The 25,342-nt window shown below is 36.6% G+C and overlaps 2 protein-coding genes across 2 annotated transcripts; one reads left to right on the top strand and one right to left on the bottom strand.

Annotated features, from left to right (window-relative positions):
- Positions 1–1,837: 1,837 nt before the first annotated feature.
- On the bottom strand, positions 1,838–11,380 carry slc28a1 (solute carrier family 28 member 1). Its single transcript, XM_056255870.1, has 18 exons — positions 11,216–11,380; positions 10,898–10,974; positions 10,756–10,823; positions 10,490–10,581; positions 9,977–10,166; positions 7,584–7,725; positions 7,196–7,309; positions 6,865–6,939; positions 6,706–6,786; positions 6,524–6,604; positions 4,809–4,934; positions 4,463–4,593; positions 4,199–4,367; positions 3,488–3,670; positions 3,277–3,358; positions 3,045–3,143; positions 2,130–2,235; positions 1,838–2,020 (listed from the first exon to the last, which is right to left on the bottom strand). The coding sequence occupies exons 1-18, from the start codon at positions 11,217–11,219 to the stop codon at positions 1,909–1,911; spliced, it is 1,932 nt and encodes a 643-aa protein (XP_056111845.1). The 5' UTR covers positions 11,220–11,380; the 3' UTR covers positions 1,838–1,908.
- A 5,748-nt stretch (positions 11,381–17,128) lies between these two features.
- znf592 (zinc finger protein 592) lies at positions 17,129–24,763 on the top strand. Its single transcript, XM_056255883.1, has 8 exons — positions 17,129–17,475; positions 17,664–19,860; positions 20,603–20,781; positions 20,889–21,062; positions 21,155–21,299; positions 22,617–22,892; positions 23,053–23,165; positions 23,266–24,763. Exons 2-8 carry the CDS (start codon positions 17,683–17,685, stop codon positions 23,939–23,941), a joined length of 3,741 nt encoding a protein of 1,246 aa, XP_056111858.1. The 5' UTR covers positions 17,129–17,475; positions 17,664–17,682; the 3' UTR covers positions 23,942–24,763.
- Positions 24,764–25,342: the final 579 nt, after the last annotated feature.

Consider the following 25,342-nt stretch of genomic DNA (forward strand, 5'->3'; position numbering starts at 1 on the left):
AATGATTATAACATTTATGTAAGACAGGACAACACAAATTGAATTAAATTTACAGCTTTTACATAAAAACAAACCATAAATATAAAATACACATACATTGTTCTCTAACACATTGTTATATCTATAAAGAAATTATGTTTGAATAGGTAAATGACCAAATATAATCAAATATACCATGTCCATAAAATGCTGGGTTGTTTCAACCCATGGTTGGGTCAAATATGGACAAACCCAATCGTTGGTTTAAATTTCTATATTCAAATTTTTAAACCCAATGCTTGGGTTTGTCCATATTTGACCCAAACATGGGTTAAAACAACCCATCATTTTTGTAGAGTGATAGTATGTCACCTGAACATACATTTTAAAATGTGGGAATTGAACAGAGGTGGGTAGAGTATCCAAAAACTGTACTCAAGTAAAAGTACAAGTACTTATAGAAATATTTACTCAAAGTAAAAGTAAAAGTAATAATCTTAAAAGTTACTTGAGTAAGAGTAAAAAAGTATCCAATGAAAAAACTACTCAAGTAGTTAGTTACTAGTTACTTTACACATAGGCCTATATATATATATATATACTGTATTATGTAACATAATATTATTTAGATTTTTTTTTTCATTTAAATGACTATTATTATCATAATTAGATAAGCTATCCTTGCAACAAAAACAGAAGAGACAAACATTATTTCTGTATATCTATAGCCTGAAAACCATTGGCTGTCCTTTGGTTTGTATAATAGTATAGTAACTTATACAACTACATTTGGATTATTAGACAATGTCGGAAAAAAGTGACTATGGAGTTTTGCATTCAAGGGATGGGAACCATTGACAGAAAGTGTAAAAACTCTGCGCATGTCATGTCATGTCATGTCATGTCATGTCATGTCATGCCCAACACAAACAACGATCAAATGCACGGATCTTCTTCTGTCTGTTCTCCAAAATGTATTTAAATGTAGGCTATATTTATGAAAGCATCTTTAAACTGGTTAACTGTGTCTAATAAGGCAGGCAAAGGCATTCGTTTTCAAGTCGAGTTCGCACGCCACTGCGCAATACACATTGTGTGTGTACACACATTCATAAACTGGACGATGATAGCTTATTTAATGTATAAAGTAATGTATATGTCCAAAAAAAAGGGTAATGCCATACTTTGTAGTAGTGCTATGGCGCAATAATCTGTTTGGTTGTAAAATGTATTACCTTGTCCTGAATAAAATCGAATGTAGCCTATCGTCGTGTGGAATAATTCATTCACAGACAGCTTACGAAGTAACATACGAAGATGTTCAAGTTCAACTAATAAAGATCTTCATCGCTGGCAAAAAATATGATGCATTTGCAGATTTAGTTTCTAGACTGTACTGTAGACTGCCACTTCATACAACGCTCTTGATGTTCTTAAATCTTCCTGTTACGACTCCGAGACGATTCGTGCGTGCAGGAAACTGAACAGATCATTCCAACTGATTCGCGAACCGATTTAGACAGATCTGCCCAACTTGTTTGATGAAGTCTTTGAACAGAATCGACTCAAAAGAGTGATTCATTTGTGAATTGAGCATCGCTCATGCCCAGAAAAAAGAGAGAGCGCGCGCTTAGAATAAACTACGCTTTTAACAACATATTGCATTAAAATAAAGTAACGAGAGGAACGTCGCCAAACGTAACGAAGTAAAAGTACAGTTTTTTCATTAGAAATCTACTCGAGTTAAAGTAAAAGTACCCACAATTAAATCTACTCTTAAAAGTACAAATTTTCCAAAAAAATACTCAAGTAAATGTAACGAAGTAAATGTACTTCGTTACTACCCACCTCTGGAATTGAATAAATAAAGTCATTATATTTAGTTGAGATGAGTTTTCTGCATTGTTGTATTGTTACCTCTTGGCCAAACTAAATGCACACAGTTGCCTCATAGAGACCACAGCAGTTAGCAAAATAAATTGTAGCATTTTTCGCTCCACTCCAGGACCCCTCGAAAGAGATTGTTCCATTGTTGATAGTGCTGCAAAAAAAAAAAAATATTATATCGAAGCCATCGAAGTAAATATTTAAACGTTTATATCCAGAGTTCTTTTAGATTACTACAATGCAACAATATTCTCTGTCCTTACCTTTCAAAAAGTTCCTTACAGCATTTGTCAATGTTGGGTATTGTGGTATTGAAGACTGTGTTTTGAAACAGATCCACGCAGTCAATCGGAGGGACGAAAAGGATACCTACATGTAGAACAATGATAATGATAACAATACCAGATTGTACTTGATCAAAACCACCAGCTGGGGGTGCTTTGGCTTAGTGGTTAAGATCTGTGCTGGTAACTTAAAAAGGTACTTTACTGCTGGAAAAATGGGCTGTTTAATCAAATTTGGCTGCCTATCCAGTAAAAAGGTGAAAATTAAATAAAATTGGTGCTACCTGACTACAGGAAACAGAGATTAAAGGCTTTTCGTCTTCCCTTTTGCCAAATAGGTAGGACAACTTAAACACCCATAATGCACTGGGCATAATGGAGGGACAGAAAGCTCTCAGATTTCATCAAAAAGATCTTCATTTGTGTTCTGGAGTCTTACGGGTTTGGAACGATATGAAGGTGATTTTTGGGTGAACTATCCCTTTAAGCTAGCCCGTTCTTTTACATCGTTGCGTAATGACGTCAGTAATATGTATTTTTAACATTTCTGTGTCATGTAAGCCTTCATTTTATGTATTCATATCATATCATGTAATCAAGTGAGATCAGGTGAACATGCTTCAATAAAGCATTCTTTCAAAAAAGAAAAGCAACAGTGAGGAATCGAAGGAATCAGACATTTTTTTTTTGGAATTGAACAGCCCTAGCAATTCATAACCCATCTCTGTTGTATTCTTGAGCAAGGCTTCAAGGAGTCTCTCATGTGTAACGTAAGTTGCTTTAAATAAAAATATCTGCTAAATGACAACTTCATGGAGTGTGGTGATACATAAAGCTGTGATGTTGGTTTGACTAAAGTTAGAACACTGATTTTGATGATTAGAGATTGCTTACCAGCAATACAGGCATTGATCAGGGAAACACATGTGCCTGTGAACAAGGCTCTGAGCACTAAAGCAGATATGTCACCCTTCTTTGATGGACAGATAGAAGCTGTGGAATAATAACATTTTTAAAATGATCAGTGAATTGTGTTATTAAAAATGTAACTGATCAATGGCAAAAAGATGTCACAAGGTACATCGTTTAAGCACACTTCATATAAGTGCTTTGAATAGATACTCACACAGGCCTCCAATCATAATACCAAGAGAGCTGAAATTAGCAAAGCCACACAAGGCATAGGTGCAGATGATTTCTGATCGAACCTGCAAATGGTTTGAACAGCATACTTGTAATGCTTCTGACAGACTTCAGATTATACATTGGACTAATTATAATGTTTTTTGAACAGCATATTTATACACAATTTGAAGAGACGTTACATAAATACTTACTGAGAGCACTTTGTTTTCTAAAATGCCATTAAGTCTGTTGTTTCTGAGCTCTGACAGCTTCTCATAGGCTATAAACTCATTGAGGAAGAGTTTAGTGCCAATAAGTTCAGCCACTGTAAAAGACTCGTCGTATGGGATTCCCATCATAAAAGCCACCGGCATAAACACATAGGAGCAGATCATCTGCAGGGTTGAAAATAATGGCTCTGTTAAAACACTTCACTTTTGAATATAAATATTTGTAGGGTGATGATAATGACCCTTAAATTTTGATATAACATGAATATACACTGTATAACCATTCAAAAGTTTTTTTTTTAAAGAAAGTATTACTTCTATTCAACAAGGATGCATTCATTTGATTAAAAGTGACAGTAAACAAAAGATTTATATTTCAACTAAATGCTGTTCTTTTGAGCCTTCTGTTCATCAAAGAATCCTTTAAAAATTGTATTACGGATTCCACAAAAATGTTAAGCAGCACAACGGTTTTCAACATTGATAATGAAAAGAAGTGTTTCTTGAGCAGCAAATCATCTTATTAGGATCATGTGACACTGGAGTAATGATGCCGAAAGTTCAGCCGTCACAGGAACAAATAGAATAGAATGCATTTCAAATAGAAAGCATTTATTTTGAATTAACATTTCATATTACTGTTTTACTGTATTTTTGATCAAATAAATGCAATATGCGCACTAGGTTATGTACCTCAAAACTGACATCTGGGTATCCCACCATGCCTCCCAACCATTTGAGAGTAGCATTTATGAAGCCCAAAATGGCGAGAAAAGCAATCAGGTTAGCAGCGATGTTGGCCACAAGCCCAATAGATGCAGATGCACCATTGCTGACAGCTTCCAGGACATTCTGCTCACCACTGAGAACAAACAACATGACATTCAATAAAAACATGTTAACACAAAACATACAGGATTTAGAAACCTAAACTGCATATTTGAGAGGTGAACCCACCCAGTGTCAACTTTAATTTGACTTTTAGATGTGAACTTGCTCTTTTCAGTTTCAGGGTAGGATAGTTTGGAGATGGCTAAAGCACACGGGGCAGCCATCACTGACGCAGAAATCAGAGACGAGGCATCAATCTGTGTGGAGGAGACTTTAATGATCCCATAGAGAATGTAACATGATTCAATTCAATTTAATTCACATTTATTTGTATAGCGCTTTTCACAATACATATCATTTTAAAGCAGCTTTACAGAAAATGATAAGTGGTAAGAACTAAACTCATTAATTTTTTCATTCCAACTTTTCATGGGAGAATTTTTCCAATAAAATTCAGTACATGTTGCCATACCCCAAATGAGATGAATGCCCCCATAACACTCCCAGCAATGGTGGCAAATCCTCCAGTCATGACAGCGTGAATCTCAGATTTGGTCATGTCCTTCAAATAAGGACGAATCAGGAGGGGCGCCTCTGTCTGAAACACATCAAAACATCACTTTATCATTGACCCAAACTTGTTTAATTGCCTGACTTTTTAAAGGATCTTCTCCCTTAAGAAAAAAATGTAGTGCATTTATAATGTTGCATCCTCATGTATTTTATTTTATTTATTTTATTTTAAAATGATGTACATTATAGAAAAAAGGTAGAAACGCTGTCACTGGGGCAGTACCCTTTCAGAAGGTACACCTTTGTACCTTATTTCACCTTTAAGGGTGCATATTAATAACTAAAATAACTAAGTAACTAAGTGACTAACTAAGTAACTAACTAAGTAACCAAGTAACTAAAGTAGCAGTGTTGGGGTAACGCATTAGTTAGGAACATGAGTTATGTAATCAGATTCAAATGTAATGTAATCAACATGATTTTCTCAATCATGTTGATAGAAATCAGGAGTAGGTGCAGAGGCGTTGTGTGTGAACATGATGGTTATTTTAGACCTAGACTAAATATGAACATGCATTTACTCATCTCACTTGCACAGGATTCAGTATTGCTCCAAATGAATAAAAATAGTGAAATGCAAACTCAGAATATTACACAAACCTGCAATAATTAAATATGTTAAATTACACAAATATAATTTATTTATTTAATCTAACTTTATTAACCAATGTCTTTGCTGCCGACCTTTGATGATCCGATTCAACCATACTACTAAGCAAAAAAGACTTTAGATCCACCACATTTGTGTTTCTTTCTTTTTTTATCGCTAGAGTAAGAGGCTGCATCTGAAATCACATACTTCCCTACTATATAGTAGGCGAAAAAACAGCATGTGACAAAAGAAGAATGTCCAAATTCACAGTACTCTTAACAGAGTAGGCAAAAAGTACCTGGACGACCTACTACTTCCGCAGAGATTCTGAAGTGTGCATACGATGGACACTTTACTATCCCATGAGGCCACGGGAGAGGATTTATGAATAGCAGTGAGGACACATTGAGCAAATGTAGTACATCCAGATTACATTCATAATACACACATTCATGCTATATACGTAGAGCATACTTTTTTAGAGGTCGCAAAGTAATTAGTTATTCAAAGTAAGTACCTACTCAAGAAAGTAGGTTTGCGATTTCGAATGCAGCCAGAGTGTTGAACTTTCTTCACCTGTGTCCTTTTCTTCTGCAATCCAGAATGGCAGGACAGCTAAAGGTTGGTTTTCTACTGTACATGCGTGAATTTGCATTTCCTTCAGCCATAGGCTTGTTCATTTCACTTTGGTGTGAAAGGGTCTTTACATTTGCCAAAAATAGTAATTAAATAATAATTTTTTGTTATTAAAAAAACAAAGCAAGCCAAGCCCAGGTGAGAAAAAGTAAAACACAAAAGTAACGTAATGCATTACTTTCCATATAAAGTACCTAACACAATTAGTTACTTTTTAGGGAGTAACGCAATATTGTAACATTACTTTTATAAGTAACTTTCCCTAACACTGCATATTAGTAGCTACTGTGGTACATATCATTACCTTTTGAAAGGGGACTGCCCCAGTGAAAGCTTTTCTACCTGTCTTTTCTGAGAGTGAATGATGACATGAAATGAAATATTACCTGACCAACAAAAATGTTCCCTGCCACACTGAGAGTCTCTGTAGAGGAGGTTCCCATCGTTAACTGCATTACCCAGGAAATCTTAACACAGAATGATACATTGTTAATACAGCCATATGAAGTACATATTCTAAAGGTCTCACAGGTTGAATCGATACAAGACTGGACTGAGTCACTTTTACCTTTGTGATGACCCACTGCATCACCCCCAAGTAGTACAGCACGGACATTACACTGCTGAAGAACACCACTATAGGCAGAGCCTGCGTGTATTGAGCAACATTCAGTAGTAGAAATAAACCCATCCATGCATTTCATGCCAAGAATGTGTCATTACTAACCTGGAAAGCAAATATGTTTTCAATGAGGTTTCCAAACACAAATCCTGAACCAGCTTTTGTGTAGTCCAGAAATATCTGAAAAAAGAAAGAAAAACGATTTAGACCAGGGAATGTTTTTTTGTTTTTCCTTCACTCTTGTAGTTTAAATCATCAATTATTGTTTTGTTTCAAGGAGTTACCACAGATTGTAAAATATTAACTTTCTTTAATGAGATATCTTTTTAAAGTAGGATGGAGATTATTTTAGAGGTGTCCAAATGTCCGAGGCCACTAGTGAAAATGCTCAGGTTTTTCTAATTTAATAAAATAATAATTATGTTTTATGTTATACCTGAACTTGCTTTCCAAGCCATTCGAAGGCAATGAAACCAGGCTCAGTCCTAATGATAAACAGGCCAATGGCAAACTGCAAACCAAGTCCCCAGAAGACAGTCCTCCAGCTCACCTACACAGCATTCAATACAAACAATGATTTTGTTAACAACCACTAAAAAAGAAAAAGGAACAAAAACACACAATTTTTTATTTTTTTTTAAGTGCAATGTATACAGTTGTGGATTATTAAAACCATTGTCTATACAACTGTTTTATTGTAAGGAAATGATAGCCTCGACAATCTGATAAGGTTAGCAGAAATTCCAAAGTCTAAAAAAAAAGCATTCCGAGATAAGCACGTTCAATAAAGCATATAACGCAGGTATGTGTGTTTTATCACTTACCGCAGTTCTGTGTGCAGAGAAGAGAAATATGGCAATAATGAATAGACAGACACCAGCAAAAGAGATGAGCTGCTCTGGGCGGTTTCGTGTGTCGATGACCAGCCATGCCACCAGCAGTCCCAGCACAATTACTATGAACACCCTTGCAACATACAGAGAGACATATCAACCATGACACATGAGTATAGTTATGATTTACATATTTTTGTTATTAAATACACACATTGCATATTTTTATTATATTTAGAGCAGTGGTTCTCAACCTTTTCAAAGGCCCTTACATGGTCCAACACAATTTTCTGATCTGATATATTTCCAGTATTTCTGCTGTAATTATGATTAAGCTGTTTTTTTGTTTGATACATTTTATGAACAGAAACCAGGAGTTTTGATAAATCAAACTAATCAACCACAATTTATTTTGTGACTTCAGAATGTTGCATGTTCTTCAATCAAAAACAACATTTATTGAAGAGGAGAACTATATGTTTATTATTTTAATAATTATTAATAATTATTTTGTATTATATTGTAGAAATAACTGGTAACACTTTACAATAAAATCGAATTTGCTAACATTAGTCAATGCATTAGCAAACACGATCTAACAATGAGCAAATTATTTTTAAAGCATTTATTAATCTGAGTTATTCATCTAATAGTATTGTTCTTTGTTTTGTTCATGTTAGTTCACAGTGCATTAACTAATGTCTTAACAAATACAACTTTTAATTGTAATAATGTCTTGGTAAATGTTGAGATTAAAGGGACACTATGCAACTTTTGGCCCTCTAGCAGTTAAAAAACAAAACTGCATGCTTTTGCTCTGCTTGACTGTGCGGATGAATATGGTTCTTTCTCATAACTAAAAAAAGAGAGAGAGATTATCCTCGTAAAACATCACTACTAGGCTTAAGAGATATAAGCAGTTTAGAATGGAAAGGATCTCATGTTGACTAGCTGTAGACGTTACTGTAGTTTTACCCATTAATAGTCGTGGTACTTCCTTGAAAATAAATCCCAGCACAGCGCTGCAACAACCATAATGAAATGACCGGTTACAATTTAATGTTTTATAATAATCATAGAGAGCTATGGCAATTTATTGGTTCAATAAAATATCTTACTCGTCTGTTGAGAAATAAAAATGCCATTTCCGCATTGTTTGCCATATGTCATGTCAACATTTCAAATCCCTCAGTTCTCACCATCTCCGAAAAGTCAAGCTAATGTTGATTCTTGTTTTATTACGGGCTCTGTCGTTCTCTTTTTGCCAGCAGTCTCTCCTCTGTTCGGTGTTTGTTTAAAACGGGTGATTCCTCATGTGGTTTGAGATTTAAATTAATAAATGCCGTAGAAATGTTGTTCATTAACTAATATGGTTAACTGATGTTGTTATAACGTGCACATTCTGTTATGTTCTGTTATGGTTTGGTTTTGTTCTCCTTAATTACATTCCCTGTGTATTTATTAAGCCTTGAGTTCTTTCGGTTCAGAAACCGGTATCATAAGTGTATTCTTTGTGGATTTATTAAAGAATTTTTCTTTAATTTAGTTTTCCTTTTTCGTTTCCTTCCATATTGCTTTCATTGTGCACTGCATTACAGCCACTGACCCTGACAGTAATCTAATGAAATGTAAAGTGTTACCAAATAATTATTAGAAATCATTTTAGTTTAAATCTTGAATTAACATGTTTTGGCATTTTAATTTATATTTCCTTTTTTATATATTAATATGTATAAATATATTTCCTTTTTTATAACCCTAATAGGTCTGTGATAAACATTCATTTTGTTGTTTTGTTCTACAGTCAAAACCTCATACATGAGTTTTCTGATCTTTAAAAACACAAGTGACTAACATGTTGTTACACAATACATATCTCACATTGTTGTACTAGTTGTATCCATTATAAAGCAACTTTTTCGCAACAAAGCTAACAAAAAAATGCCATAGGAAATTACAGAGGGAATGGTTCTCTTCTGAACAGCTCTTAAATCAGCCGCCTCCAAACCATTCCAAGCTAAATATACTTTTGAGCAAGGGTAAAATTGACAGTCAAAACTAACGGTAAAGACATTTATAATGTTACAAAAGATTTCTGTTGAAATGCTGCTTTAAAAAAAATACTATTCATCAGAGAATCCTGGAAAAATGTATTAAGCTGCACAGCTGTTTTCATTGATAATAAGAAGCAAATCAGCATATTAGAATGATTTCTGAAGGATCATGTGACACTGAAGACTGGAGTAATGATGCTGAAAATGCAGCTTTACATCACTGGAATAAATTAAATTTTAATATACAGTATATATATTCAAATAGAAAACAGTTAATAACAGACAGACACAAACCTTTTTAACGATAGTGTATCAACGTGTCCTACTCACCATTTTATCCATCTGATATTGGATTTGAAACACCTTTGAGCAGGCTTGAAGAACCTCTTTATACGGTCACCCATGTACTTATTCACTAGTTTGCACGCGATGATGAACACCCCAAGACAAGTGAGGACAACCAGAGCCACTGCCCTCTTGAAGTCCAAATAACATGCAGCAATGAAGTATGCTACATAACCTACAATTTAAAATACAAAAAACATCAGGTATTGTACACTGTTCACTTGGGGAAAAAAGAAAATCACCAATGGATAATGCATCCCTATGAAACAATAACACTCTTAAGAATAACTGTTCTTGACATCAATGGATCCATGAAGAACATTTTTGAACTTTCCAGCGCACAAACGTTTCTTTAAAGTGGAAAAAGTTTCTTTTGATTATTAAAATGACACTAAGAAAACAAAATGGTTCTTTGAAGAACTGTTCACTGAAACCTCCATTTTGAACCTTTATTTTATAGTGTATAGACATAAAACAGGGAAGATGAAAATATGTTACCTGCAGCAAAGATTCCCAAAGCGATGTACTTGATTATTTTGGAGTGTGCCTTGCAGAAGATCTCTGCGGCCGTGATGGGCATGCATGCTTTGCTGTGGTAAACAATAAATAATAGCTAAAGATCTTGAACATGTGAAGTGTTACAGCATAATTTAGGATAAGCTTATTAGGACGCATTATGCAATTTCAAAGGAATTTCATTACTAAATAATGTGACAATGAAATCTGAATGACCTCGTATTCACTGATTAAATTCACAACCACACCTTAGGCATGATTCCTTCTCTGACTCTTCTGTATCACTGTCACTCAGGTCATCTTCTAATTTATCCTCCTAAAGATTTAAAAAATTGAGATTTTTAACTTGTTAACTTTTCAGAGAACTTCCTCATACTTTCTCAAGCCTACCTTCGCAAATGCTGGATTGTCCACACCTTGCTCATTCCCATACGAGACGGTTGTCAGCTGTAAATCTTCTTTGTCCGCTGTTAGAAAAGTATCAGAAAACGTTTTACCAGCCCTAATGAACCTTGATCCAGTAATTCCTTAAGAGCTGCAAGTTTCTAAACATGTCCGTTTTCGCATTTCACCCAAACAATCATTAACGACTGCCTACATATACGAAACCAACACCTCCTTTATGCAAACCATGATAAAACTAGGCTGTTCAAATACCTGTTTGAGAAATAAATCTCTAAAGAATGGAGAAGTAAATACATGGCTTACTCATTCTGCGTTCTCTCTGACAACTGCTGGGTCTTGAACCTTGAGCTGGAATATATACTCTGCTCACTTGGAAATCTTATCATTAATTAACTACATACTAATGTGCTGTTTTTATTTAAGACACTTGCACGTTGCTATCAGATTACTAGTCAGTGTGGGCTACACTGAGTAGTCATGCAACAGCATCTTTTTATCATTTATTACACTGAAGCTCCACCTTATTTCAGAGGCCAACAAGATACAAAGGAAAACAAACTATCAGGAACAACAAAAATGTAACGTGACGGAGGGCCTGCCGTTCTATGGCCGTCCCAGAGGAAGAGGCACATGACGAGCAGGTGGCGATCCATATCCATAATTATCTATATATCAGTTCTATAAAACATTACCAATCAAAACAGGCCCAGAGCCAGGACACACGATTCAAATGTATTACATTATTAAACCTTTTAAAAAACTGAGAAGATACTCTTTTATAAAAATCACCTGTCAAGTTTATAATAATATAACATCAGCATATAAGAGTCAAATTAGACGACTGCATGGACTCATCTCAAGGTCACTCATTTAACAGGTCATTTATTGCCAAAATTAAGACAGATCAGTCAAGAAAAGAAAATGATTGAAAATATTAAATGCATAGTTTGTGCATAAAAAATATCTGTCAAAACCAACACATGTTGAACGATGTTCACTGACTCGGCAAACTTTCAATTGGATTGATGATTTTTTCACCCTTTTTTTTTTGCTATATATTTTTTTACATCTATTTAACATGCAGTGTGAAGTATGTCACTCAGTTCCCTGATCATTCCGATTCAATTTCAGCGAGTGAAGAGCAAATTTATACTCACATACGTGATGAGTTATGTATTATGTATGTTATCGTCTCTGACAGACAGCATGTTGAAGCCACTCAGGCCAAGTGCTCACTGCAGAGTGACATCCAATGGCATCCAGCTCCTCCTCTCTGGACGTCCATCTCTCTGTGGATCTAATGGGTGGAGGGATAGAGCTGGGATGTCCAAGGCGCCGGGCCTGAAGCAAGATGAACAAAAAAAACATGATAACCAATATCAAAACACAATATATACCTGAAGAATGAAGAATTTTCAGACTTCCTATACTCTCAAGTCTACTGTTTAATGTAAGCAGCATACAGTTTGGTTTGGATTCACAATGCACAACTTTTATAGGCGGTCCAATAATTATCTATAATCATAGGAGATGTTGGTCTCAGAATAGCAGAATTATAGATGTGCAGTTTTTTTTTAAAAAAGCATTAAAAAAAGAGACAGCACTGCAGTGAGGTGTACGAACCGGTACGAACCATACAAACACTACCAGCTTTAGACAGTTTGGACGCTAGAGGCCACTGTTGCACATTGTAGAATATAAATTACTTTTATGCCTGAATACAGAACATTTATACAGTAATAAAAACTCACAGGCAACAACATGAGCATAGCACACGTACATCACGGAGACGTCTATTTGATGTACGTGTTTACCTCTGGAAGACAGATATTTTAGAGTGTTTGCTCATCTGCAATACGTCTATAGGACGTTTCCTGAAGACTGAAAGTTTTAGTCTTTGATGTTGTCTTTGTACACTGATTATATATGCAGCTTTTAGATCAATTTGATTTCCATTTAACTTCAAATTCAGGTCAAATATAGTGCCATTCTGACCCTAAAGCGGTATATAATGCATTCAAGAGAGTAGACTGAAGCTCCCATTTGAAGCATAGAATGCTTATGAAGTTTACAGAATTAATCAATTAAATGCAACTATCAGACAATATGTGGAATCTATGACTGTTTTCTTGGAAACTCAAAATCAGTCATAAAATTAAATGGTGCCTAATTCCTTACAGTTAACACAAGATGACGCACACTTGCAGCTTAATAGACCGAATTGTGCATCACTGCATTTTATTGAAGGTCCAATGTGTACAAAACACATTAACAGACATTCATGAAGGCATTTTATGTGCTTTGCTGGAGCAAGCAGTCATGATATTTCTTTAATATCAGCCAAGTGCCTGCTAATTTTTGTACAATGACAAGCACATAAACATTGATATTGTTTATTATCATTCTTACAAGCAAGGGATCCCAGGTCTGAACTAATTTTTGTCAATATATGTATTTGCAAAATAAGTATTTATTGTGGGAGAAAAGACCAGCATAAGCTCTAAGAAAATGTTTCAAAAGAAATGGTATTTTTAAAAGTGAAGGTTAGGTTAGGTGCTTATAAATTTTCGTAGAGTCTACATATTTTAATAGTTGGAATGGTCATGGAGGAATTTGATGAGCTAAGGACTTGTGAACTAGATGAGTCCAGTTACATGACGTTGATGGGAATTAATAGACCTATATTTGTATCATTGATGGAACATTGAACTTGGAAACAATTTCTTAAATCAGTTCAATCAGTACCGAATATGACTGCTCAATCAATCCCACTTATCATCAAAATTACGTGTTGTTTTTGATAATTCCAGTGATTATGTATGTTATCAGCACAAGTTAACCCTAATCCTACCTACCTATATCTTGGCAGTTTCTTCAGAAAGATATGTTTTCAGTAGGGATGTCAATTTTCACAAATTCCCATGATCGATCGTCGTTTAAATTAACGATCAATTAATCGATTAATCGTTAGCCTTAATACTGCAATATGCGTCTGCTGCAGTGCATATGGCCAACAGCATGACAGCGTCTGCAAATGCTGCTCAAACCGCTATGTTCCTCACCAAATTAATGAGAATGGTTTTAATCTAAATAAAGGGCTAGTAGGATTGTAAAATGTTTCTTTGTGATTGATAATTAAATTTCAGGGCTCGAATTTCGGCGCGGGATTGCGGGTATTGCGCATAATTCTAATAATTCCCACAGGTCTCCCATTTATAATGCAGGAAATTCCCGCAATCGTAATCCACACAGATTATAAAATCAAATCATTCTTTTAACAACTATCTGCCAGGCGCAATTTCACAAACAGCGTGAGTGTTCAGCGTGCCGCGTCTTCTATCTCTTCTCTCAAAATGTGTTGTGCAAGGCAAGCATCAAGCGCTGCGGCGATAATACACACTCGCGTTTAGGAGTCGGGACATGACGGAATATTCACTTGCACAATCGGGCCAGCTGCATCGTGACTGAAGTTTACCATTTGCACGTCTTTTTAAGTCTTACCAGTTTAAACATTCAAGCGATTTTAAACTAATCAGTGCTCGCACGCTCTCTGAGATGATTTTCTATGCGCACATTCATAGAAAATCCGCCTCAAAAACAGCTGGCCAGTAACAAAAGTTATTTTTCGCGGATTATATTGCTTTAACGCGCAAAATTGTGTCAATTTCGGTCTTCGTGAGTATACTCTAAACATAGTCGGTTTTGTCTTTTAATAAGCATAAAACGCATGCCAGTATAATGAACACAGAATCCGTGCACTAGCTCATTAATTTAGTTGTCAAAACAACAAAATATAGCTTTAAGTTAAAGGAATCAGGATAGCCTATATATATTTAATTTATTCAGGACTAAAATACTACCCAGTGTTATTTTCCATTTGATTACTTTATTCAGTTTCAGGCCTATATGAAGTTAGACCCATTGAAAAACTTTTCTCTTTATTTGTCTTTATTTGTATCTTTATTCTATTGTATTTATTTGTGCTACTTTTTTCAATTTAATTAAACAGTTTAAATCAAGCTTCCTTGTGTTGTGTAAACTCTTAACAACAATATTACCCCATTGTAAAGATTCAATGAGCGCAAACATTTAGGCAAGATAAATGTAATTTTTGTTTGGAAAAAATGCCCCCCGCCCTTCTCCCCCTCAAAAAAAAAATCCCCCCCATGAGAATCATCTAATTCCCCCCCCCCCCCCCCCCCCCCCCATTTTCCAAAACGAAATTCAGGCCCTGAATTAAATTAAATATTTAATAATCAAATATAACGACTAATACAACGTGTCACCAACGCCGCCTCAGATGCGCTTGTCGGTGTAACTTTAAGCGGTGTAACTTGTGGACGCGTGCTCTTCCTGGAACAACGCACTTAAAACGGCAACTAAACCCAATGAATTCACACCGATTTAATAAAATAGTGTTCTCATGTTATGTAATATGACAGTCCCAAATTAATCCTCGTTATTAGTCGTGCATTCTGCTTGAGCGTCGCGCGCTGAATGAATAACTTAACCGTTGAGCACTTTGCTAGCACGTTATTTAACTCAAAGAAACGCATCCTATGAGATTAATTAGATATATACAAAATAAACATAATATTACAAATAATATCTGCACAAAATGACGTGAATGCACAAGTGAACTTGAACTAAGTTACGTGCCATTCAGAATGACTCATGTTGTGGACGCGCTCTTCCTGGAACAACACGACACGGCAACTAAACCCAAATAATTCACAATGTTTTATTACAATATTGTTCTCTTTATAATGTTATATAATATGACAGTCCCAATAGTCGTTATTAGTCGTGCATTGCCATTTGAGCTGCGCGCGCTAAAGATCACGCTGCGTCAATTCTTAACCAAATGCATCCAATATGAGATAAATCAGATATAGATAGGCACACACAAAATAAACTATTACAACTTACATTTGCACAAAACAAAAGGCAGCGAATGCACACGCAAACTTATAGTCATGATGAAGGTGTAAAATAGTCCCAAACATAACTCCGGCGCGCTCGCTTACATGTTTTGCGGTTGAGCAGCACGCACGCGCATGAACCTGCTTAATCGATGATCGATAAGGTTTATCGATTAAACGTGTTATCGACAATTAATCGATCATCGATTAATCGTTGACATCCCTAGTTTTCAGTAAAAACGTTTCCTCCCTTTCAAAGTCTGTTTTAGTTTAACTTTATCTAATCAACCTATGTGACAGAAAAACCACAATGTGTTGCCTAAATTTAAAAAATGTCAAATTTAAGGTTAACATTTATTTTTATTGCTAATATTGAATAGAAATGTAAACAAACGAATTAAAAAAAATTAGTGAAAACATCACAATGGTAAAATAATCGGGGTCTTATTTGCTCACTAGGCTAATTTGGCTAAATTTCCATGACCAAGCCTGTAGAAATTGATCAGGAAAAACACAAAGAAATCCATGTGCCACGGTCAGACGTAGCTGCTACAGTCTATGGACGTAATACGATTTTTTCCAGTAATTTGTCCCCGAGCATGTAAACACTCTTTATGAAATAGGCTAGTTGTAGTTTTATTGTAGTTGAGGTTGCGCATAAACTGCATTTTTGCGCGTCATAGGCGCGTTTTGCATGTTCAAAAATGCCTTTCCCTCATAGACTGTAAAAAAAGGCTTTCCACAAATGCTGTCTATGTAGGCACCTCACAAGGATTTGAGCCACAGCCCGTGTGTGGCGTTGAGCGGGGTTCTCAAGCACACAGGAAGGGGAGAGAGCTGTTAGCTAGCAGACAGCGGGCAACTGTAAACAACTCACTTTTATAAACCTCACAAATCAAACATACCTTACGCTGACTTGCACATCCATTTGCATGGCATTTAAAAATGTTGCTTTAAATGCTTGTTTGGCTGTAGACCCGCAGACTGTTGAAGTATTACCGCAGGTTTGCGTTATTTACAGAGCTGGGATCCAAGCAGCTAGAGAAGCGCGCACCCGACTGCACAGCTAACGTTAAAGCTTCTGTCAACACGAACCGCTTTGCTCTCTTCATTTCTCTCTTCTGTCTTAACATTAAACACTGTAGAAATGACAGGTCATGTGTTAAGGAATGAAATAGTACCAATATGACTGTAAGCGATGTTGTGAACGGTTTGTTAGCTTGCCGAAGGTTTGTTTTTTCAGTTAGCATATAAGCTAAAGCTAACTCCAACATCCTCGTACAAATGTGTAAATGTGTTATTTTATTGACGTAACGCCTGTAAAAAGGTGTTCTATCGGTCTATAACAAATTATTCGACAGGTTTCAGGATAAACTAATTTAAGCGATGGTGACAGGCTAAATATACTGAGTAATATTTAACTGGCTGGAAGAAAAACAGGAGTGTGGTTATGTCAAACACAGTAGTATGATGTTAAATTGCTTAGAAAGGAGTCAGAGTTTCCATAAACAAGTCTTTGAGCTGGCTGGACCGATACTATGGAAGTTCCTGGAAGTGTCAGTGTAATGCAGATGAAAGTCCACAGCAGCAAGTCTAATGGACACCAACAACTGCTGAGATGAACTAACCAGGTATCAAATGGTGAATACTATTATATCTTTATTTTGTATTTAGTCATCATTGCAATTGAATATTTTATAGATCTAGGATGATAAATGAAGTTGTGGTTTTATGTCTGTTAGTTGTTGTATTCAATTTTTTTTACATTGATTGTATGTGGTCTGCATATCATTTGATTTAATTCTCATTCTATATTGTATTTGCTTCAGGTTTTGAAAACCTTCAATCATGGGTGATATGAAGACACCTGATTTTGATGATCTCTTGGCTGCCTTTGACATCCCTGATGCGACCAGTCTGGATGCCAAAGAAGCCATTCATGGGAATCAAGATGAGGGAGAGGGACACCTGAAGCACTCAGAGATGTGTATGGATGCCACGGTTTTGATCCCTCACCCAGTGCCTACAACTGATGTCCCTGCTGTCAGTGTTATAGTAAAGAACACCAGTCGTCAGAACTCCTATGAAAATCTTGTGGAGAAGGAGAGCTCTCATTTGGGGCAGCTTTTACAAAATGGTTTCAAAACTTCTGCAGGGTCACTGGAGACACATCTCTCTAGCTATCCAAGGCTGGATAGCTCTTCTGTCAATGGGGACTGTTCAAGACATTCCTTGGAAAAAATACCCACCCTCTACAAGGCTGAAAAAGTTCCTACTCTATCAGCGTCTATGCCTCAATTTAGCCCAATATCTAGCCCGGAATCTGAAGACATTCAAAGCAATGGAATCAATGACCGTCCAAAATCTGCAAAGACATTGTACTTCTCGTCTAATTCACTCTTTAAATCTTCGGCTCTTCCTGTTTTAGACAGTCATGGAAATCCAGATGCATCCACCTTGACAGACAAGTGCAATGAAAGACATCATGGTTCAAAAGGTGTGGATGATCTCGAGTGTGATGGCTCATCAAAAAATTATGATTCTGTGACTGAGAGGGACTGCATCCAAGATTGTGTAACAAATGCATATTCAACCCCTGAGGCGACTAGTCCTTCTTCCCGTCCATGCGACAAAGCTCATTCTTCCAGATTGTCCTCTTGTCTTGATGCATTAGTAGCCCTAAATGCTAAAAAGGATCCTGGTGGGCAAACTAATTCAAGGGACTTTCCAGTTACCCCAAAAGAGACCATGAAAATTAGTCCAAAAATACCCATTTCGCCAAGGAGCCCAAGAAGTCCTCTGGAAGTGGTGAAACGTTTCGTGAAACAGCCTGACAGCCCAACGAGTATATGCAGTGACAGCAGTGGCAAAGCATCTCCAGCTGTCGCTACTGGCTCGCCTCCAGCCATCCCACGAGTCAGAATAAAGACAATCAAAACCTCATCTGGAGAAATCAAACGCACCGTCACAAGCATATTGCCTGACTCTGAGACCGAAGATCTCACGTCACCGTTTGGGTCTTCGCCATCTCAGTCCTCAGTTGAAGATGCCTTCTCGAAAACATTGCCTGTGTATCATTCAAATGATATCAATTCGGAGGTCATTTTTGAAGATGGAAATCAGGAAGCCTCGAAGAACGCTTTATTGGGGAGCAAATCCACCCCGAAATTGGTAAGGAGCTCAAAGAAACCTCAAACCCAAAATAATAGTCATAACTTAAAGACAACACATGGTGGAAACAAGCAAAGGAAGGCTTCTTCTGCTCAGATGGGTTCTTCTGCTAATACAAACTACCTTCCAAAGGCATTACACTTAGCAAACCTAAATCTAGTCCCACATAGCGTGGCTGCCTCGGTTACAGCAAGGTCTTCCACTAACAGACAGGAGCCCTCTCAGTTATCATCGTCAATGGTGTGCAGTTCTGTACCATTGGTGCATCAAGTTAAAAAAGTATCCCCAAACACACGAGCTGTTGTCTCAAATACTGCAGCTGGAACCTTAAACAGACTGTTGAATTACTCAAACCCAGTGCCAACATATGTTCCTGACCTGAGTCCACCACCAGGCACCAATATCAAGCTCCCACCGCAAGGCTATTGCTGCCTAGAATGCGGAGACTCGTTCGGGCTGGAAAAGAGCCTTTCTTATCATTACAGCCGGAGGAGTGTGCATATTGAAGTCGCATGCACGCACTGCTCCAAAACATTGGTGTTTTTCAATAAATGTGCTCTCCTGGCACATGCTCGTGAACACAAGAACAAAGGTATGGTGATGCAGTGCACTCAGTTGTTCATGAAGCCCATTGCTGTTGACCATATGTTGATACCCACCAAACCTAAGCAGTCCGTGAATCAGATCCCTTGCGGGAGCAACACCACGGAGTCATCCAAAGGCCAAGCAGTCTTACCACTTTATCCCGACAAAGTTATTAGGCATGGATTCAAATGTCTGGACTGTAATAAACAGATGTCAGACTACACAGCACTTGCAGGTCATTATCAGAGATCATCGGAGGCTGAAGGTCTGGTGAGTCATATTATTATTATTACTACTGGAATCACAAAGCGTAACAAACTGTAAATTATTACTACTACATTCTTAAATGGGTCATAAAATACATTTTTATTTAAAAAAAACAGTAAAATCAAATGATGTCCTCTTTTGATGTTTTTAATTTATGAAAAATATTTTTTCATAATATTGTATTAGGATTTTTTAAAGGATTTTTTTTAACACAACTGCTTCACTGCTTTCTATTTTAGATTATATATATAAAAAGTTTGTCCAACAAATCAAGTCATGTGATTTGACCTATATGCAGAAAAAAATAAAACAGGAAATTATATCATAGAAAGGACATCTGCAGACCCTCATGACTGTCTGTCAAGTGTTTTTAAAAGTTCCTTAAAATATCAGATCATTCACATTTTTAGGCAAGATTAGTTTTAATGTGGTGCGACCACCAAAAACTTGTTTTAATAATTTATAGTTTGACATTTAAAAAAAATATTTTTTAACCTTATTTTAAAAAGTATACTAAACTGTTAAAATGAATGGTTAAACCTGTTTTCAAGATGTAAGGAAGACGTGTTATTACTTTTTACTTGATGGTCAAATTTGATAATGGTATGAGATTTTTTTCAAAACCCCATAAAATCAAGAATGTGGCACTTGTTTGAAACTAGATTAATAGATTTTTCCTTGCGTTCGTCATGGATGGACACTCTTCTGTGTCATTGACCCTTGTGTTTGCTTTCTTTAAATACAGATGTGCAAGGTTTGCTCAATGCTGCTACCCAACAAGTGCAGCTACAGGGCCCATCAACGCATTCACACACACAAATCCCCTTATTGCTGTCCTGAATGTGGGGCACTCAGTCGCTCGGCGGACATCCAGAAGCATGTGAAAGAGAATTGTCTCCATTTTGCCCGTAAAATTGGGTACTCGTAAGTACCTTGAACTGTGACCTCTAGGCCAATGACATTCTGTGAATCTGTTTAATGTTGTCATCTCTCTCTCCCTCTCTGATTCACTCAAATGCAATTTCCTTCAGGTGTCTGCATTGTGAAATGCTTTTCATGTCACTGTCCCTCTTGAAGAGTCACATTGAGGAGAAGCATTGTCAGGTCTTCTATAAGTGCACTATATGTCCTGTAGCCTTCAAAACTTCTGACGGCTGTCTGATGCATGTAAAAAACAAGCATGGCGGCAGTGAACCCAGCCATCAGTAAGTGCATCTATTGATCTGTTATACTGTCATAATTCTCTAAGTGTTCCTAGAACTTTGTTGAGGCGTTACTTCTGGTTTATTCTGTGCAGGGTGATCTACAAGTGTTCCTGTGAAACAGTCTTTAAGAGGAAGCAGCTGTTGTTTCAACATTTTCATCATCGTATTTGCGTGTTCAAGTGTCCAGAGTGCACTTCATTCTTCCCAGAGAAACTACTTTTGGTGCAACACTTCAAGGTTTGTATTAGGGTTGTCAAAAGTACTGGTTCTTCGTTACCAAGTCGATATTTAAATTTTAAAAATGTAATGGTGCCAACTGCCAACCTTTCAGCAGTGCCGGTAGTATTGAGTACTGGCACTATATAGAGTATAGATGCATGTAAATGTGCTTATTGAAGGAAATCTTCACTGAATAATTTATTCAGTGTTTGGAAGGAGGTGTGAGTTCTTCATTCCATACACATTTTCTACATAGTTTCTGTCAATGACAGAAGACATTTACATTTCAGACATTTAGCAGATGTTCTGCTATGAGACTGTTGTGTTCACCAGATGGCAAGCAGACCATTTAGAACATTATCTGCTAGGAATTAAGTACTTCCTGTACAGATGCAAATAAGTGGGGTCTAAATAAACCTAATACTGTATATATACACCATATTTTCCAGAATACATGTTGCGTTTTTTTTTTTTTATCATCTGCAAAATGCTGCGACGTAATCCAAAGCATTGTATATAATCCAATTAGTGTCAAGGTCGGAAAACATGCGCAAAGCACACACATTTGGATTCATGCTAAACGAGCGAGGTACATGAGAAAAAGTTTATTTGTATAGCGCATTTCCCAAACGCTGATAGTTTCAGTTTTGCTTTACATAAATTAATTTAGGCTTGGCGTTTATAATAAATCTTGTTTATAATGAATGCAAATTATAATGTTTTCTCTCTCAACAATGCAATTTTGACCCGGTGAGACTTATAGTCAGGTGTGACTTAGCATTCCTCATAAGCTGCATGAGTTTGATTGCATGCTGGGAGGCATGTAGTAGTCAAGATGAGAGTCTGTCTTTTGAGGTGGGGGTGTTTGCAAATGACAGATGGTGGTTCAGTGTGACACCATGGTTCTTATGTAGGAGCGAGGATTGGCTATTACAATAACTCTTTACAAAAGATTAGACAAAATGCTGTAACTTTAAAATACATACCGTCAACACAGAGAAAGCATATACAACTATTATTTAATGTGGTCTGTTTAGATAGCAGGATAAACGGAAAATAAATAGAAAAAGGATTTTGTAGTATAATACTGGGGCAGAATGAAAGTGCAAGGAGAAATGTGTTGTTTTTTGTGGTTGCATCGAGGAAAGAAAGAGCAGGTCATTTATTTTTGACTGTTTAATCTGCCACTGCTTTTTCAAATGCCATTGTACTGTCACTGTACAAAAGATGTCTCATTTCAATCAGAATAAAAGTGGTTGTGTATTTATATCATTTAGATATAGAAATAATTTTTCACATTCAGAAAGTGAAATAAATTGTCTCTTTCATCTGCAGGCTATTCATGGTGGCGTTTTCAGAGGTGAAGCAGAAAAAAGCCCTAAAAAGACAGAGACGATATCTTTCTCTAATAAATTGTCACCACAAACCCCCCAACCAAGGTTGACCAAACCGGTTAAGGAGGCCAGCATGAAGGGAAGAGAGAGTTCTGCTGCACAGAAGTCAAGTGCTGGAGATAGCATGAAGAACACTGGTTGGACCTGTGGAGAATGCCTCCTGTGGGTCCCTGACAGGGAGACCTTCGTCAATCACATGAAGACCAGCCATGGCAGGGTGAGATCCTTTCCTTCAATAATCGATTTGAAGTTAAGCAGTGTATTACACAGTGCGTGTGGATTTTGTATTTGATTGAATGACTAGTACTCCTTTTTTTTTTCTCGAGTCAATTTGTGATTCAAGATTCTAACATTTGAACGTTCATGTTTATTTGCAGTCTGTAAAGAGGCATCCTTGTCGACAATGTGAAAGGTCCTTTAATTCATCCTTGAGTCTTAAACGACACCTTCGCAGTGACCACGATGGGAAAAAGAAGGTTTACACATGCTGGTAAAACCGCTGTATAATTAAAGTTTCATGAAGATATGTTTAGAATCTTTCTTATGAGGAGTGCAACCTTGATTTGTATCTTTCTTGATGCATTCTGAAGGTACTGTACAAATGAGAGGATATCCTTCACTAAACACTCTATGCTTAAGAACCACATCAGCTTGATGCATGGAATCAAGAACCCAGATTTCAGCCAGATGGCAAAGCCAGCATCTCGGGAGGTGGGCAAACCCACAGGCCAGGTAATCACAAATACTTCATTTATTTATTTTATAGAAACATTTCTTCAAGTACTGCGTGTACAACTATACTTCCTCTTTCAAAAGCCGAAAAGAAGAGCGGAGGAGGCCCATGGAGTTGCAGGAAATGAGGGAACATCATACAACACCCCTGCCAAGCGGCCTAAGCCACTTTATCGCTGCGCCAAATGTGGCTTTACCTCTGAAAACCAGGCCCAGTTTCAGGAACACATACCTCAACACAGAACCGATAGCGACACACCCCAGTGCCAACACTGCGGCCTTTGTTTCACATCTCAGCTAGCTCTCAGCAGACACCTCTTCATTGTACACAAGGTCAAAGAACCAGAGGAGCATGAGGAGACAGGGAAAGGACGAGAAAACTCAACAGACTTGAGCGATGAAACTGTACCTCTTTTGCCAAAAAAGACTGGTCTGTCCACAGTGGAGGAGCAATGCAAACTCCACACCGAGCCCACAGACAGCAACAACACACAGGCATCAGAAACAAGTGGATTTGAGGAAGAAAAGGACTGAATAGAAGAAAGGACTCCAGTGGAAAGCTGCTAATCAACTTAATTGCAAGCATGTGATCGCAGAATATGCAGCTTATAAATGTGGTACTGCAAACATGTTGCCTTACAGTCAAATACTATATCTCAAGTCACATATATCACATATATTAAATAATGTTTCATTCAGAATTTCATTGCATTATTTGGATTAAATTAACTGTTACATTCATGCAAATAATTGTCACTTTTTACTGTTTGCTTGTTCATCCTATGTATGTGGATAATCATAATTTATTTTTGTGTAATTGCAAAAGCATCATGTCAGTGTGTTTCAATGTTTCTTTACAGAGCAATTGTTTGTTTTTGTTCATGTGCCATGTCAAATCTGTCTTGGGTACATTACAATGCAGGAAATATTATGTATGTTACATATCGTAGCCATAAGTGGGACAGTCATGTAATATTATGGCTGTTTTCAGGGTCACCAAAAATGTTGAAGCCCCTTTGATGGTCAATAGTTGGTGGTGATTATGGTGTGCTGGTCTTGAAGGAAGGGCATGTCTGATGATGTTTATTTTATATGTATTAGGTAGTGTACTTGTATCACAAAGCTAAACATCTGTAACAGTATTTGCTACTATGGAGATTACATTATTCTGAAAGGTATTCACTTAAACCCAGGTATCTGCACTCAGAGAAAATATATTTTCATATTCATTCCATGTAGATTACTCATTTATATTCAATGAGCCATTCTTACAATCAAATTTAGCACTTTTTTAAATGCTTGTATGGAAAAAAGAATAAGAATTTACATATTAAAGACATCAGAGACTCAACTTTACAGTTTGTGCTGTTGGCAGAGGTTTGATGTTTTGGGGGCCTTTAAAATGATATCCATAGCTAAAAGATAACTAGTTTTTTGTCATTTCTTAGTTATTTCACCAATGTTTCAGATTAAAACGTTGATTATTTTAGTGTGACCAGTTTTGTGTAAGTTACTCTATAAAGTTGCTAGTGACTAACAACATCTTCAACAGTGTAATTAGATTACTGTACTAATTACTCTCTAAAAAGTATTGGATTACTTGTTAGTAATTACTTTCTAAATCCCATTTCAACCTCGACCAGTTGAACAATAGACAAAACTGCAACCCAACACTGAGTGTGACAAACTACTTCTTTACCTAAGTGAATATTTCTCAGGATAGGGAATATATATTTTTATTTATTTATTTTTTAGTATTGACTACAAAAAAAGCAAGGGAACATTTCCACAAACTCTGGAAAGATACAGACATTGACCTAGGAGGGTATGTTTTATTTTGTTCACTCGTTTGTCCAAGAGCTCGTACAAAATGAAAATATCATACTCATAATATTTACATTTTAGTTTAGTTATATGTGAGCTAAATAAGATCAT

Source organism: Rhinichthys klamathensis, unplaced genomic scaffold (genome assembly GCF_029890125.1).
Source record: "Rhinichthys klamathensis goyatoka isolate OS25496 unplaced genomic scaffold, OSU_Roscu_1.1 h1tg000005l_1, whole genome shotgun sequence".
Lineage (NCBI taxonomy): Eukaryota > Metazoa > Chordata > Actinopteri > Cypriniformes > Leuciscidae > Rhinichthys > Rhinichthys klamathensis.